The sequence below is a fragment of the Neovison vison genome, chromosome 12 (genome assembly GCF_020171115.1).
Source record: "Neovison vison isolate M4711 chromosome 12, ASM_NN_V1, whole genome shotgun sequence".
NCBI lineage: Eukaryota > Metazoa > Chordata > Mammalia > Carnivora > Mustelidae > Neogale > Neogale vison.
In genome coordinates, this window is record NC_058102.1 from 67235722 (window position 1) to 67253385 (window position 17664).

Here is a 17664-nt window from a genome sequence, read left to right on the forward strand (position 1 = left end):
CACAGTAGTATTTTTATTCAGAAAGAATTAAATCTTATCATTTTCAACAATGTAGATGGAATTAGAGTATTATGCTAAGCAAAATAAGTAAGTCAGAGAAAGACAAATACGGTATGATTTCATTCATATGTGGAATTTAAGAAATAAAAGAGATGAACACAGGAGAAGGTAAGGAAAAATAAAATAAGATGAAAATTGACAGGAAGGCAAACTGTAAGAGACATTGAACTCTAGAAAACACACTGAGGGTTGCTGAAGGGGAGGTGGGTGGGGTGATGAGGTAACTGGGGGATGGGCATTAAGAAGGGAAAATGATGGAATGAGCATGGGGTATGTTATATGCAACTGATGAATCACTAAACTCTACCTCTGAAACTAATAAAAAAAAATCTGAAATGTGTAACAATGGGTTTTTTTTTAGCATTTTCAAATTTATATAAAGTGAGATAATTATAAAATTATATCAAGGAGATTTTAAATCAAGGAGATTTTTAAAAATCATAAAATTAAAATTAAATCAAGGAGATTTTTCTAAATAAATCACATTAGATTTAATAGTTTCTTCACTGATTCTTTGTACTGAGAAAGGGTATTTTCATTGTCCCCTTCATTCTTAAGACTAACAACAGACTTTTTGTACTCTTCAACTTCTTTCGTAGCAAGGAGCTCTTCTTTATTTACATCCAGATTTTTCTCAGCAGCTTTGATTTGGAGAAGTGTTTCCAGAATATTTTTTTCAGAGGAGCTATTGTTCCATACATACTCTTCCATGTCTGCTTCAGTCTTATCTTTCTCCCATTCTTCAGTTTTCTGAAAGGAAAAAAATGAGTTCTGAAATCTGAGAAATACGATCCAAAAACAAAGTTTTGTTTTTGTTTTAGGGAAAGAGAATCTGCAAAATGTGGAGTCCCTATGGATACTTTGTATGTGAACTTTGATTTCCTTCCCTTACAGCACTGCTATCCACCTGCGCCAACTGTTCCAGGACCCCACACTCTATGAGGTGACTACTACATTACCACTCACTAACTCTACAGAATTTATCTGGCTTGCAAATTCCACTCACAAAGCAACACTACTTCCCAAAAGATACAGAAAACTCATTTTTTGCAGCTTTCTAATCCCTAAACTCTTAACACATCAACACTTCACATTTCTGAGGTTAATAATAAAGAGTTGAGAAAAGACTGTATTTATCTTTGTAACATGCCTGTGGGAATGACAAGGAATACCAATCATTACAATAAAATAAAAAATATAAAATACATGTGTAATACATGATTTTTAGTCCTAATGACTTCATATATTCTGGAATTTTATTTTGTTATTATCTTTATTTTCTGTTCCTCTAAGGGAAACAATTTTTGTTACTACTTGTTTTCTCTTTTCTTTCTTTCTTTTTTTTTTTTTTTTTAAGATTTTATTTATTTATTTGACAGAGAGAGAAACAGTGAGAGCGGGAACAGAAGCAGGGAGGAGCGGGTGAGGGAAAAGCAGGCTTCCCTTGGAGCAGGGAGCCCGATACAGGGCTCAATCCCAGGGCTCTGGGATCATGACCTGAGCTGAAGGCAGACGCTTAACAACTGAACGACCCAGGCTCCCCACTAACATGTTTTTTCTTACAAAAGTTACTACTATGCTATCTTAGGGAACACTGTTAGGTTTTATAGTAATATAATTCAGATTTGTGATTTAGATGAAGATGTAACATTCTGTGAAAAATCAAGGATCGCAGCTGATAAATAATAAGCCCTGGTTCAATGAAGTGCTGAATGCCAGCCACATTCTTTTCAAACTAACATATTCTAACATAATATAACATATTAACAATATTTATTTCCAAAATAACACATTCTGAGCTACATACTATTATAGAATCATCCAATATTCTTAAAGCTTTTGAAGGTGGTAAACCCTGCAAATTAGAACATTTCTGAAGTATTAAAAGAAAAACAGATTTGTAAGTCTATCAAAAATATTTTATCTCTGAAAACTCCTCTTGAAAAAGACCCTAACTTGAGCAGACAGAGCTCCAAGTCTGTTCAGAATTAAGTGATTACCAAGGAGTCGGTTTTCACTTCTGCCTCCCTCCTGTCCCCAACCTCACTATTCGAGTCCATGAAAAAATAAAAAGCACAAGAGGGGCACCTGGGTGGCTCAGTGGGTTAAAGCCTCTGCCTTCAGCTCAGGTCATGATCTCAGGGTCCTGGGGCATCAGGCTCTCTGCTCAGTAGGGAGCCTGCTTCCTCCTCCCTCTCTCTCTCTCTCTCTCTCTGTTTGCCTCTCTGCCTACTTGTGATCTCTGTCAAATAAATAAATTTTCAAAAAACTTAAGAAACAAAAAAAGAAAAGAGAAAAAGCACAGGAAATGGGTCCCTCAAAGGGTAAAGAGAGCCCCACCAACTGCAAACAGGCTCCTGGATATGCCATGGACTCAGCTAACCCCATTTGGGTTAACTGAAGGCCAGGAAAGAGTCTCCTCCACCACAAAGAACCACAAGAAAAAGAAATCCTGTTTATATCCTTCAAACTAAATAACCTTTCCTTCAAGATAAACCAATAGGATGTGGAGTGTTTCCCTGACCCTCAAATTCCTTAGCCAAAGGGGCTATACTCACAACTCCCTATATACTGTTTGCCCCACCTCCCTATCCTGAATTTATAGCTGAGGAAAACATCTCAACTAATGTTCTAGAAACATATTATCTGGTTGAGAATTAACTCTACAATCCTTTTTTAATCTGGCTGTGATTCACCCCATAGGCTTGGCAAAGGGGTGGGGTGGGTGAATAATGTGAAACAACTTCTTGTATCCTGTGCATACAAGCCTGTTGCAAATAACTGCTAACAGCCAAATTCTGTTAAAAAGATTAAAATTTAAAGAATAAAAATTAAAAAGAAAACTGACAAAATCATCCTACCCCACCTACTTTTTACTGTAATATTTGGGGAAAAAATAAATGTCAGCCCCTTAAAAAAAACAAATGCCCTAAATTAAATGTATCTTTGGTCCTATCTACTCTTAGAAGTGCTTTAAATGATGAAACAGTGTCATAGTTTCTTCATAATTCTAACTTACAAATGAGTATCCTTAAGATTCCAACAAATACATTATATAAAGCACTACGTAAAACAGTCAATCTACCTCTTACTTTTTAAAAAAAATCCTAATCTACTTCATTCTTGACTGCTAGAAGACAATTAAGAGAAGCAATTAAGAGATGAACAATTTAAAAAATTATAACTTTCACCTAGTTTTATGTGGATTTTTTTCACCTATTCTGAAATAGATACTTAAAGAGGTAACAAAAGTAAATTCACTGTAATCTTCATCTTTTCATTTATCTTCCGCTTACGTTTGGTGTACACAATTCTAGGCTGCTTTGTCAAAGTGTTACAGTGTGCCATGCTATTGATTCCCTTGGCCCTCAGGTGGCCTGGAGAGCCTGGAGCAGCGGAGCACAAGCACCCTCTTCCTTCACTGATCTCAGCAAAGACTTTTCTCTGTGTGCAGCGACACAAAAAAAGGTTAGGAAATACTGCACTAAGGGATAACAAACACTTACAGGAGAAAATCATACTGTGTTAAATAGCCAGTGGTAAGTCAAAGTGACTACAATGTGTAGAAGGCATAGTTTCCTACTAATCCTACACAGACACAAAGCAGTGTTGGGTTTCAGCTGCAAGCTAAACAAAACTCATGTTTTTAACAATTCTAATAACTTTAGGATCCAAACTCTGCACAGTTGAATAAAAATTCCAAGATAATGATAGTAACAATACCAATAAATTAAATACTTATATGCCACGGACCTTAAATGCTTACATACATTAATTACTTCATATAATTCTTATTAAAGCCTACTGGGTTCGATGTTAACATCTCTACAGAAAGAAAATAAAGTATTATGGAAGTTAAATAGGGGCCATAGCCACCTGGGAATGTTTCAGATTTCAGAATTTTTTACGTTTTAGAAAATTAATACAGTGCATACACCATATATTTTGTTAACATTTCCAGAGAAGATCAACCACAGGACACCCTAAATCAAATACATCACCATTTTTGCAGCAACGTGTATGCAGTCACACTAAATGGGATAAACAAAGGCTATAAATGTTTTTCATCCATTCAAGTCTCATTTTGCCACCAAATAAGTTATGAAAAAACTAGCAATTTCCAAAGCTTTGGGGGTTATAGAGTTAGGGCGTGTATGTGTGTGATTTGCTCAGGATCGCACAGGGAGGTGGTATGACACAATATTTAATATGGGCTTTGGTGTTTTACAGAACTCAGTTTACATCCTAGCTTCATCACTTACTACTGTGACAGACTTGTGTTACAGAAGAAGTGATTCCAAGGGCTGTTCTGTGAATTAAAAGAGGTAAGGAATAAAAATAAAATAGGTAAGGAATATCCATGCACTTAGAGCAACCGGCTCAGAGTAAACACTAAATAAATGCTTGCTACTAATAAAACACAGCTTATTAAGATGAATGAAAGAGAGTGGGATTCAAATCCTTCTTAGCCTACCTACAAAATGTTTCTATGTCAAGGGCATCACTACCCCCATCAAACAATAAATAGAAACTTTCAGTGTAAATATAAACACATACCAAATTGTTCGAATGTTCTGCAATTATTCCCACTCACAAAATTGTATCATTATTTTTATAATGTTTAGATATAAAATAGTTAAAGAAACAAGAGGTCTTTATTTCTTATCCCTGATATAAAGGTAATGTTTTTCATGATTCTTGTAACTTCATGTCTTCTTGATAAATGCTATCACTGATTAAATTTTCCCAATTAATTGCCTATTCTTACTAAGTTATCTCCAGTTTTCCTGCAGTCTCCTGCAGGCATTTTATGTCTAATCAGATGTAGGTTAGAAAACACAGACACACACACACACGCACACAAAATAGCATTCTTGTCAAGAAAAAGAAATTGACTTTTTTGAAGTCCTGTGTTAAATGGAAGAAAATATCATTACAGCATCTTTAGAATGTCTCTGTTTTTCAAGCAGGAAAAGTAAAAGCTAATTATTATCAATATATTTACTTTTTGAGGGAAATCTTTCCTAGTCATTAATGTATAAGCTTTCACAGATGAGTAACAACCAAATAGAGCTTGTCAGTGAAGAGAGAACAGAACTAACTAAAAGAGATGCTGTTCTATAAATGATATATTAGGAAGCTATTCTAAAACATCTTAATTTTTGTCAATGATATAAAAGCAGTAATACTGTCCATAATACTTGTCACATTAGAATATTTTTCATTTCTGAGAGGTATAAATATAAAATCCTTGGGGCACCTGGGTGACTCAGTCAGTTAAACACCCAACTCTTGATTTCAACTCAGGTCATGATCTTAGGGTCCTGGGATGGAGCCCCCAGTAGGGAGTCTACTTGGGAATCTCTCTCTTTCTGCCCCTCCCCCACTCTCACTCTTTCTCTAAAATAAATTTTAAAATCTTAAAAAAAAAAAAAAGATATCATTGTTACAGAATCAGTGATGACTAGACGAATGTGAATTCCAGGCTGCAAGGATGTGAGGAGAATCCTTCTGAAAATCCTTTAACATTTTCTTTCCTGAGGGCATTTTCCAATTCTGTACAAGACTGGCACTTGGCACATGCAGGATTCTACTTGGGTATAGAGGAATATGTGAAATTTGAGCTGTTACACAGGGCTCTATAAAACAGACTGGTACTGAAGAATCCCAAACATGACTGGTTTTAGTTCTGGGGTTACTTATGGAGAAGTTGGGGAATCAGATTCACGCCTCTAAAAAGCACAGTAAAATCCCCCATAATCTCAGAGTGTTTAGGAGACAAAGTCCCACTAGAAGGAAGAGGTGTGTTTTAAATGCACAACCAATCACCCTTTTTTTTTTTTTAAGATTTTATTTATTTATTTGACAGAGATCACAAGTAGGCAGAGAGGCAGGCAGAGAGAGAGAAGGGGAAGCAGACTCCCTGCTGAGCAGAGAGCCTGAATTGGGGCTTGATCCCAGGACCCTGAGATCATGACCTGAGCTGAAGGCAGAGGCTTAACCCTCTGAGCCACCCAGGCGCCCCCTACCCCAATCACCCTTTTAAAACAGCTACCAGATTCTGCTTTAAGGTTAGAGGTTACCACGCTAAGCTCAAAACTTCTGAAAAGTACAAATGACTCTACAGCAGATATAGAAGTTGATTAACCAAGTTCCCAATCAAAAACCTTGAAGGCTATGCCTAAGAAAGAGCTGGACTAAATCTTAAAAAAACTGCAGCCCAGCGCTGGTGTAGCTAAATCATGACTGGACTAAAATGATAAATCCCTGAACCTCTCTGCCTAAGAGAAAAAAAGAGGAAATTCCTTCTGATGGATGATAGCAGCTGGAGCATCTGTGAGTCTTTTATACATAATGTCTAGCATGCAAGAAAGGTCCTAGGCATTTGAAACATTTGAAAAGAAGAAAAATGTAATAATAACCAAGGGAAAACAAACAATAGCAGAACTCCAGATGATCCAGATAATGAAGTTAGCAGAGAAGGACAGTAACTAAGAAAAAATATGTTAAAGAAAAAAGAGGAAAAGATAACCAATATGACTTAAATAATGAAAAGTTTCAACACAGAATTGGTATCCATAAAGAAAAGGCAATTGAATGAACACCTGGAATTGAAAAACACAATATCTAAAATTAATAAATTACTGGATGGGATTAATAACAGTCTAGATAGAGCAGAAGTCAGAATTAATGAATGCAAAAACAGACCAACACAAAACTACATTGTTATATATATCAGATCTGTACTATGGGATTATAACTATGAGATTCTGAAATCTTTTTATATTTTATGATATAACTCCAAGATTTCCAATGATTCTACTTAACAAGTTCCAACAAATCTTTGGAGGATAACTCTTAACATATTTCTTATAGACTGAATGCTTGGGTCTCTGCCCCCCCACGCCCACCCTCAATTCTTGTTGGAATGGAACTCCCAAAGTGGTGGCACTGGAGGTGGGGTCTTTGGGAGATGCGTAGGTCATGAGGTGGAGCCCTCATGAATGAGATTAACACCCTTATGAAAGAGCTTCCAGAGAAAACCCTTGCCCCTTCTGCCATGTGAGGAGACAGCAAGACAACAGCTGTTTATGAAACAGGAAGTGAGCCCTCACTAGACACCCAATCTGCCAATGCTTTGGTCTTAGATATCTCAGCCTTCAAAAAAACAAGAAACAAATTTCTTTTGTTTATAAACAGACCAGTCTGTGGTATTGTGTTATAGCAACCTAAATGGAATAAGACAATGTCATATACAAATAAAAATCAAAACTTATTTTTTAAGTTTGCAATAACAAATTTTGGGAAATTTAGTCTGGATCAATTTTCTTAAATAAGTTTATTTATTTATTTATTTATTATTTTTTAAAAGATTTTATTTATTTATTTGACAGACAGAGATCACAAGCAGGCAGAGAGGCAGACAGAGAGGAGGAAGCAGGCTCCCTGCTGAGCCAGAGAACCCGATGCGGGGCTCGATCCCAGAACTCTGGGATCATGACCTGAGCCGAAGGCAGAGGCTTTAACCCACTGAGCCACCCAGGCGCCCCAAATAAGTTTATTTAAAAGCCTATAATTTTCACCATCTAAAACATAATTTTTCTATAACTTCAAACTTAAAGAACTATTAGTGTTAAATTTCACAAAAATAATCTGATACCATAGACTTCCTGATGGAAGAGCACAATACTAATTACACAGTAGTTTTTAAAAAGTCAAAATAGAATCTGAAGCTCTAGATCCAACTATCAACTTAAAAAATTATAGTATGGTGATACAATCAGCAGAATTCAAATGATGGGAAAGCCCACAGCAAACAAGAGCCCAAGATTTCCTCAACAAATAAATTGCAAGGAAAGAGCTCAACAGACAAAACTCCCTTTCGGTCTGTGACTGCTCCTGCATACTCTTTCAAAAAACATTTCCTAAGAACCCACCATGTGCTAGGCAGTACGGGGAGAAGCAGGATGTCTCTAGGTACCCTGGCTAAAAATGAATGTTTTCATATCCAAGTATTTTAGAAAAAGGGTACCTATGCTTGTTCGTATTAGGCATCTGCTGATGAAATAAAAAACAGAAAAAAAAAATCCTCATTACTCAAATACAATAATAATGTAGTGGAACAAAATCCAATTTTTTAAAAAAGATTTTATTTATTTATTTGACAGACAGAGATCACAGGTAGGCAGAGAGGCAGGCAGAGAGAGAAGCAGGCTCCCTGCCGAGCAAGGAGCCTGTTGTAGGGCTTGATCCCAGGACCCTGAGATCAAGACCTAAGCCGAAGGCAGAGGCTTTAACCCACTGAGCCACCCAGGCGCCCCCAAAATCCAATTTATAAGCTAATTCTTTTCTTTTCTTTTTTTCCTAATTCTTTCTTTCTTTTTTTAGAGAGAGCGGGCACATGCTAGCAGGGGGAGGAGCAGAGAAAGAGGAACAAGCCAGCTTAGTGCTGTGCATGGAGCCCAACTGGGGGCTGGATCCTATGACCCTGAAATCATGACCTGAGCCAAAAATCAAGAGTCCAACACTCAATTGACTGAACCACCCAGGCACCTCTAAGTTAATCATTTTCTATGAGGCTAAATACATTTTGTTTTTGTGATTTAAAGGAGTCTATTACAGGAAATTTCAAACACATACAAAAGAGATAGCACTATATAAACTCCCACGTACTCATCAACCAGTCTCTCTCCACCGCACCCCCAAAGATTTTATTTATTTATTTGAAAGACAGCAAGAGAAAGAGCAAAAGAGATAGAGAGCATGAGTGGGGTAAGGGGCAGGGAGGGAAGCAGACTCCTGGCTGAGCAGGGAACCCAATGCAGGGCTTGATCCCAGGACTCAGGGATCATGACCTGAGCTGAAGGGAAAAGCTTAACCAACTGAGCCACCCAGGCACCCCAAGAGTTTCTTCTTTTGAAGTATAGCTGCAATATATTAATTTTAAAGTATAAATAATATCATCTTCAAATTACTGGGTGGTAATTAAAAATATCACTAAGCTTAAACTGATCACCATTTAGGCAGAGTTTGATTAACCTATAGACTCCTATTTTAATACTTCAACCACTAAACATTTATAATTTTAGCATTTAATTTGTATGAGTGTGTATATAATACATATACACATATCTGGGCTCTCTTTTTTCTTCCCTGCCTACAACGAGAGAACCTGCTCTGACTACAACCCTAAAGGAAGCAACATTTCATTCTACACGATCTGCTCTCCTTTCTACAAATGCCTCAATTATTCATTTGCTCAATAAATATTTATTGCACAACTACCCTGCCAGGCACACACTGTGCTGTCCTGCAATTGCCAGTCAAGTAGGAAACCTGGAGTTGAGTAGGAGCCAATCAAATAGAAGACTGTGATCCCAGCAGAGAAAAGAGCATCCAGGAAGACCTGGAGATAGCAAAGAGCTCAGTATATTCACGGAACTGAATGGAGGCCAAGGTGAGGAAAGCAGCATGGGATGAGTATAGCTATTAGAATACTTACTTTAGAATACTTACTACGTATGTCAGCACCATACATACAATAATTCACTTAACTTCCACAACAACCCTATGAGGTAGTACTATTACTATCTGCTTTATAGACCAAAAACTGAAGCCCAGACCCATTAAATAATTTGCCAAATCATACTGCTTTTTAGTGGCAGAACAACATATTCCAAGGAACACAGATACACTGTAAAAAAGAATATAAAGAACAAAAGAATAATTTAATTGAATCTATCACCTTTTTGTCCTCTTGTAAGCATAAATTCAATACAAAGAAAAACACTGCATTCCATGCATTGGTCAGTGTATTCTGATGTAACAGAAGGCAAAGAAATAGCTGTTCCACTGAACACACAAAGCTGTCACCTTTTACCATCTTATTTACAGCTCCCTTTGCCTAGAACATGAATCACAGTAATATTCCACTTCTCATGATTATAAGTAAGGCATTGTGCTACATGAGGAAAAAAGTTTAAGCATTAGAAGAAAATTCAAGTTATTTGAAAATCATAAAAAATAAGAAGAGGTAAATATCCATAGTGGAATTTTTAAAAAAAGAAAGACTACTGCCAATTCTTTCAGTTACCATGGCCAAATGTTTAACTGAATATGTCAAGGAACTCAATTTAATTCAGATTGGTTTTTTTAAAATTTACTGAATGCTATTTTGCCAGACATTGTACTCGGGGTTGGGAATACAACAATAAATGAAAGATACATCCTTCTCCTCAGTAATCTCACAGTCTAACAGGGTCAGTCAGACATGTATATGGACAATTACCATAGAAGCAATAAGAAGAATGCTAACAGGAGGAGGAGGAAAAGATACACTGATAACTTCTAGGACGGGCTACATCTGAAGTGTATTAAAAGATTCATATGAATCGGCAAGGCTGATCAATTTGAAAAAGGGATCATAAGCTGAAAGAACAGCATATGTAAAGTTATAAAAGAACACATTATGTTCATTACGGCTGAGATACAGAATACATAGCTTATATTTCCTGAGAACTGGTAATGAGGTGGCAAACTGTTGTGAACAGACAGGCTATGTAGTTCAGATTTTATCCTGGGTAATAGGGAACTACTCACTGAAGGACTTTATAAAGGAATATGACACAATAGATTTGCTTTTTAGAAACAATTACTTTAACAGAAATCCAGAAGATAGATGGGATGGGAAAATCAATAAGGCTATTATAGTTAAAAGACGATGAAGACTCAGGGTGGTAGTAGGCAACAAGAAGAGAAAATAGTTTTAAAGGATGTAATATGATGTTTTCCCTGACAGCAAAGAGAAGTGTCACCTTAACTGTACCATCATCCAAGAATACAGAACAGCTGCTTACTGCCTAACACATCAAGTCAAAAAAGTCTGTATCATGGACAAATTTTTTTGCCCTTATTCTTTTTTTTTTTTAATGATCTTATATATTTATTTGAGAGAGAGAGCAAGTAAGAGAGAGCATGAGAGGGTAGATGGTCAGAGGGAGAAGCAGTATCCTTGTGGAGCTGGGAACCCAATGCGGGACTCAATCCTGGGACTCCAGGATCATGACCTGAGCTGAAGGCAGTCACTCAACTAACTGATACTAGACACATATACAAAAACCATCTTAAAAGAGATATACCAGCCTTCTGTGTAGTTTCTTTATTAAGAAGACTCAAAGATTGGGGAAATTATTCACAATCAGAACTTACATCAGACTCCTCTGTGGAGACTTTAAAATGAAACCTTTCTGAGTTTCACCACTAGAGATGTTAATTATGTAGAGTTCATGGATCCGTAATTTAAAAAAAGCTTCCCAGGTGAGTCTAATGCAACCCCTAGCTGAAAACAGGTTAGGGGGATAAATTTTCTTTCTTTTTTCTTTTTTTAAAAAGATTTTATTTATTTGAGAGAAAGAGCACAAGCAGGGGGAGAGGCCAAGGGAGAGGGAAAAGCAGGCTCCCCCCTGAGCAGGGCACCTAATAGAGGGCTTTCCATCCCAGGACACTGGGATCATGACCTGAGCTGAAGCCAGAAGCTTAACCAACTGAGCCACCCAGGCGCCCCGGAAATAAATTTTCAACTGTCAATTGTTAAGTTTGAAAACATAGTAAGCTAGCAGCTGAAGTGCAGATTTGATTTCATCTCTTATTTAATAATCTGTTTTAATGGAAGTCAAAGTTGAATAACACTAAATATGATACCGTGGGGAAGAATATGAACTTTGAAGCTGCAGTTCAAGTCTCGAGTCCCTCAGCTAACAAACTCTGTAAACTTGAGAAAAAGTATGTATCTCTCTAAATCTTGATTTCTCAATTAATATTATGAAGAGGTTGTAACAAATAAATCTGATTCCTGATCTTCAAAGTCAGTACTAATTTAAAATGGATGGACACACTAAACACTATTGTATTCAGAAAAAAGACACCATTTTAAATCACTTTTTAAAAATGGAGCTCCTCAGAGCACCTGGGCAGCTCAATCAGATAAGCGTCTGCCTTCGGCTCAAGTCATGATCCCAGGATCCTGGTATGGAGACTGGCATGCGGCTCCCTGCTCAGCGGGAAACTGCTTCTCCCTCTCTCCCCTGCTCATCATGCTCTATCTCTCACTATTTCTCTCTGTCAAATAAATAAATAAAATCTTAAAAAAAAAAATGGAGCTCCTCTCTCACTCCTCATCCCCTTTTTGGTTTCCTTTTTATTTTTATCCAGGGTGATCATTTGGAAAGCAAAGGTAAAAAAGAAAGAGATACAGGTGACTCCTGGAGCAAGACTAAAAATTTCTTTTAAAACGAAAGCCAAGGGGAGCCTAGGTGGCTCAGTCAGTTAAGTGTCGAACTCTTGATTTTGGCTCAGGTCATGATCTCAGGACTATGATACCAAGCCCCACATCTGGCTGGGTGCTAGATTTGGAGCCTGCTTAAGATTCTTTCTTTCCTAGAATGAATGAAACAAGATGGGATTGGGAGGGAGACAAACCATAAGTGACTCTTAATCTCACAAAACAAACTAAAGGTTGCTGGGGGGAGGGAGTTTTGGAGAGGGGAATGGGGTTATGGACATTGGGGAGGGTATGTGCTATGGTGAGTGCTGTGAACTGTGTAAACCTGGCGATTCACAGACCTGTACCCCTGGGGATAAAAATACATTATATGTTTATAAAAAAGAAAAGGAAAAAAAAAGATTCTTTCTCTCCTCTCTGCTCCCTCTCTAAAAATAACAGTAACAATAATAAAAATAAAAATAAATTAAATAAAGGCCAGATGTGCTATTTGCCTGGAATCAAGGAAAAGGTAGCAAGTAAGCACTCTTTATTATTACTGCTCTACCACAAATGCTCAGACTCATCATGGGAATCCAATTAATGTATTTAGTTATTTTTTTCTTTAATAAACACTGTAATATTAGTTTATGCATAATTAGATTACTCAGAAGTTTATGCATAAATACATTTCACATTAAAGAGATGTACCCTGTTACAGCAGCCATTATTTTTCTAGAATACAGAGGATACTAACATAGTCAAATATAAATTAGCATCAGGAAATAAACTCATAGAAGCAAATGTTTGTGGAAAACTTCCAAAACAATAAGGAATTAAGAATACTTTATAAATATTTGAGAAAACATAATCAAATGAAAAGCAAACCTAATCTACACATAAATCATACATCCATGAAAATTAAGTATCTCAAACTGTTGCAAAGATATTTTTTATAAACTGGGCACAATTATGATTGCTGATTATTAACAATTTTATCAATAGATCATTAAGCTAGAACGTAAGCTAATTATTGCTAACATCTAACAAGTATGCTACATTTTTACTAAAAAGGGAGTTTGGTACTTTGTCACCTTACTTTTGAAGACTTCTACTTCAAAAGGCTATGGAAATCAGGCACCTGGATGGTTCAGTGGGTTAAAGCCTCTGCCTTCAGCTCAGGTCCTGGGATCAAGCCCCGCATTGGGCTCTCTGCTCCGCAGGGAGCCTGCTTCCTCCTCTCTCTCTCTGCCTGCCTCTCTGCCTACTTGTGATCTCTGCCTGTCAAATAAATAAATAAAATCTTAAAAAAAAAAAAAAAGGTCTATGGAAATCTAAAAGAATGGACAACTGTTATTAAACATTCAGTGTTCTTATATAGCACTGACCTAGATACTATGAAAAACAAAATACAGTAAGGTTGGATATATGCTAATGAGGACCTTATGATTAGTCAGAAAGACAAAACATATATGGAATAACAAAAACACACATGGGAAACAGTCAACTGTTTCCAGTCATACATGGCACAACTCTCTGTGGTCAAGGGCCCTATTAACCAATATAGATGAGACAGTATAACTTGCTATTTATGTGAGGTAGGAGTTACGCAAAGAATAAAGGCTCAAATTCATCTGTTGAATTAATATCCAAAATACATAAAGAACTCATAACTCAAGCAGAAAAACAATTTGAGAATGAGAAGATCCAAATACCCACTTTTCCAAAGACATACAGATGGCCTAAAAGACACATGAAAAGATGTTCCACATCAGTCATCAGTGAAATGCAAATCAAAAGGACAATAAAAGACAATGCAAGAACACTTCACACCTGTTACAATGGTTATTCTCAAAAAGACAAGAAATAACAAGTATTGATAAGGATACGGAGAAAACAGAACTCTGTGCACTGCTGGTGGGAATGTAAATTGGTACAGCCACTGTGGAAAACAGTACAGAAGTTTCTCAAGAAATTAAAAATATAACTATCATAAGATCAAGCAACTCCACTTCTGGGTATACATTCAAAGAAAAGGAACATTAACCTGAAAAAATACCTGCACCCTCAAGCTCACTGCAACATTATTTACAATAGCCAAGACATGGAAACAATCTATGTGTCCAATGATGGATAAACGGATAAAGAGTTAAGTGTGTATGTATGCAAGCATACATACATATACACTATGGACTATTATTCAGCCAAAAAAAGGAACTCCTGCCATCTGTGACAACATGAATGGCTCTTGAAGGCATTAAGCTAAGTGAAAAAAAGTCAGAGAAAGATATATAACATATGATCTCATTTATGTGTGGAATCTAAAAAACCTCAACATATAGCAACAGAACAAATTGGTGGCTGCTAGAGGCTAGGGTTGAGCAAAGTGAGTGAAGATGGTTAATAGGTACACACTTGCAGTTAGAAAGCAAATCATGGGGATGTCGTGTACACCACGGTGACTATAGTTAATAATACTGTACTGCATATTTGAAAGTTACTAAGAGTAAATTTCAAAAGTTCTCATCACAAGAAAAAAACATTTGTAACTATATGCAGTGATGAGTGGATGAATGTTAACTAGACATAATGTGATCATTTCATAACATATTTGTTATGGAAGCATTACACTTTACCACCTGAAACAACTATAATATTATACATCAATTATATCATAAAAAATAGGCTCAAAGCAGGTATCAACTGAAGTCTTGAAGGATATACAATAAGTAGAAAAAATTAAAAATTAAATACTAAACTATACAACATAGTAAACTATACAACAACACTTTTGTAATATTTACTACTAAACCTTGTTTCTACTAGTGTTCCTCAATGGAAAAGACAAAGTCTTCCTCCTTATATATTAAACCCTATATGCAACAACACCAAGCAAGTAATAGGCAACCAGTAAACTTTTACCCCATCAATCAATAAACAGTTCATTTTAATGAAAGCACACCTGACATTTGCTATATGGATGGTTTACTATTTCATAAACATTAAAAAAGTGAAAGGGGTACCTTCTTAAACAACTAGTAAAATGCTACCTCGGCTCAATTTTGCCCTCTGGATACAATTTTACACTCTGTAAATAAGCCATACAACCTGTTCACAACCTGGCTCTGACTTGTTTTTCTGGTCTCAACTCCTTACCTCTGCCCTATCAGCCTTACACCCCGGCCACACCCAACTTCTGTGGGCTCTCTACATCCACAAGGCCAGAGTCCTTCACCCACTGCTCTACTGCATCTTCCTATTTATCTTCCAGAACCAGTCACCAGTTCTTGTGAAGCTTCCAGGGAGAATTAATACTCCTCAGTGGCTCTCACAGCACCATGTTCCTACCTCCGTTACTGAGTGAAACAGACTACGTTGTAACTTACTGGTTCTCTCCAGAAATAAAGGTACCTAAAGGCAGAGCTCTTTCACTTTCATAGTCTGAGCAATACCTAGCACTGTACCCGGTACACAAGACAAAATCACTGCTGAATGCAGAAAAGAGTACACAACATTACAAACATCATTCAAGAGTTCTTTACTATCACCTGGAAATATACGTGCATTCCATGTATTCCACACATCATAAGGAACTCACAGACCAAACATTAAATGGTGATTTTGGAGCTGCAAAAGAACTCTTCATTATCAGATATATCTGCGATAAGGTCTGCTTTAAAAATGAACTTTTTTTTTTTTAAGATTTTATTATTTGAGATAGAGAGAAAGGGAGAAGCAGGATCCCCACAGAGCAGGGAGCCTAACATGGGGTTCAATCCCAGGATCCTGGGATCATGACCTGAGCTGAAAAGAGATGCTTAACCAAACTGAGTCACCCCACTGCCCCTGAACTTCTTACTTTAACATGAACTTCTTACTTCAAAAATGAACTCTTTAAAAATGAACTTTGAGGGGCGCCTGGGTGGCTCAGTGGGTTAAAGCCTCTGCCTTCCGCTCAGGTCATGATCCCAGGGTCCTGGGATCGGGCCCCACATTGGGCTCTCTGCTCAGTGGGAAGCCTCCTTCCTCCTCTCTCTCTCTGCCTGTCTCTCTGCCTGCTTGTGATCTCTCTCTGTCAAATAAATAAATAAAATCTTTAAAAAAAAAAAAAAATGAACTCTGAGTGTGAAATTACCCAACTCAGAAGTTTGTTACGTGACTTTCCAGAACCATTTTAGTATAAAGCTAGATCTATTTTTGACTGGCAATAAGACTATCATGGAATCCACATAAGACAGTTGAAAATTCAAATTTAAAAAAGGAACTATTAGTAATTAAATATCAAATTATTCAAGAATCCTTGGAATTTGATTTCAGATCTCTATAAAGTAAGTGTTTTTTTTCTTCCCCCAGTGTCTATCTTTTGTGCAAATCATTTTACAAAATGGTTCATCTGATCATTTCTTAACCAAATTACTTGTGGAAGCTTTAAAGAATATCATGGCACGAAGTTAAAATCTAGGAAGTTTTGTTATTATCAGCATGTCAGAATGCTGAGTAGGATACCTGTTCTAAAAATTCAAATACAACATGGTACAGATCTGATTACCTATATAAAGTCTCTGTCAAGTTAAATGGGAATAAATGAATTTGAAATCAAAAGACAAATCTTTCTTCCTTTTAGTATTAACAATAATGTTAATAGCCACCATTTACTGAGAGCCCGCTACCTGCCAGACATTTCATGCAAATTCTACCCGAAAAAGCTTAGAAGAAAAGTGAACCTAGGAGGCCAAATAGCTGGCCAAAGCTACATAAGAAGTAATGGAATTCAAATCCAGGTCAATCAGGTTCCAAAGGATAAAACTTAATTCACTCCTATGCTAACAACGTGTCATACTGAAAGACTGAAACAAATTTCTACAACTCTCTTTCCTTCTTTGAACTGCGGAAGGATAAATGGTCTAAAGCATGTCTCATCACCTCCTAGCACTGCCATAACCATTCTTTAACTCACTGCTTGAAGTCTACGGTATGTAAAATCTATGCTTTTCGACATCTACTTTGATACTTCCAAAGTTAAACTGTTTGAATAGCATACAGTAGTAATTTCTTTATCCTCAAGTCTAGATGAACACGTTTTCATATAAGTTTCTGAACTGTGTGCTACATAAAATCAACTACTTTCCCCTCAACACTTAGAGGTAACCTCCACAAAAAGGTTAAAAAGCCAGAAAACTAAGAGCAGCTTACTTTTAGGTATTAAATACTCCGAAACTAGTTAAAAAATAAAGAAATGGATTAAAAGGGGGTTCTCTAAATATTTGATTAAATACCAGTTTGGTAACATCAATTTCAAGTCTGAATTCCAGAAAGGAAGGAAAGTGAAGGAAAAAAGAACTTCA

The 17664-nt window shown here is 36.7% G+C and overlaps 1 protein-coding gene across 2 annotated transcripts in view; it reads right to left on the reverse strand.

Moving 5' to 3' along the window:
- Positions 1-532: 532 nt before the first annotated feature.
- Positions 533-17664, reverse strand: part of MRPS35 (mitochondrial ribosomal protein S35) — a 44532-nt gene continuing 27400 nt past the window's right edge. For both annotated transcript variants that reach the window (XM_044228765.1, XM_044228766.1), the window contains exon 8: positions 533-810. In XM_044228765.1, the coding sequence (XP_044084700.1) occupies positions 541-810 (270 nt within the window). In that variant the 3' untranslated portion in view covers positions 533-540. The remainder of the gene's footprint in view (positions 811-17664) is intronic.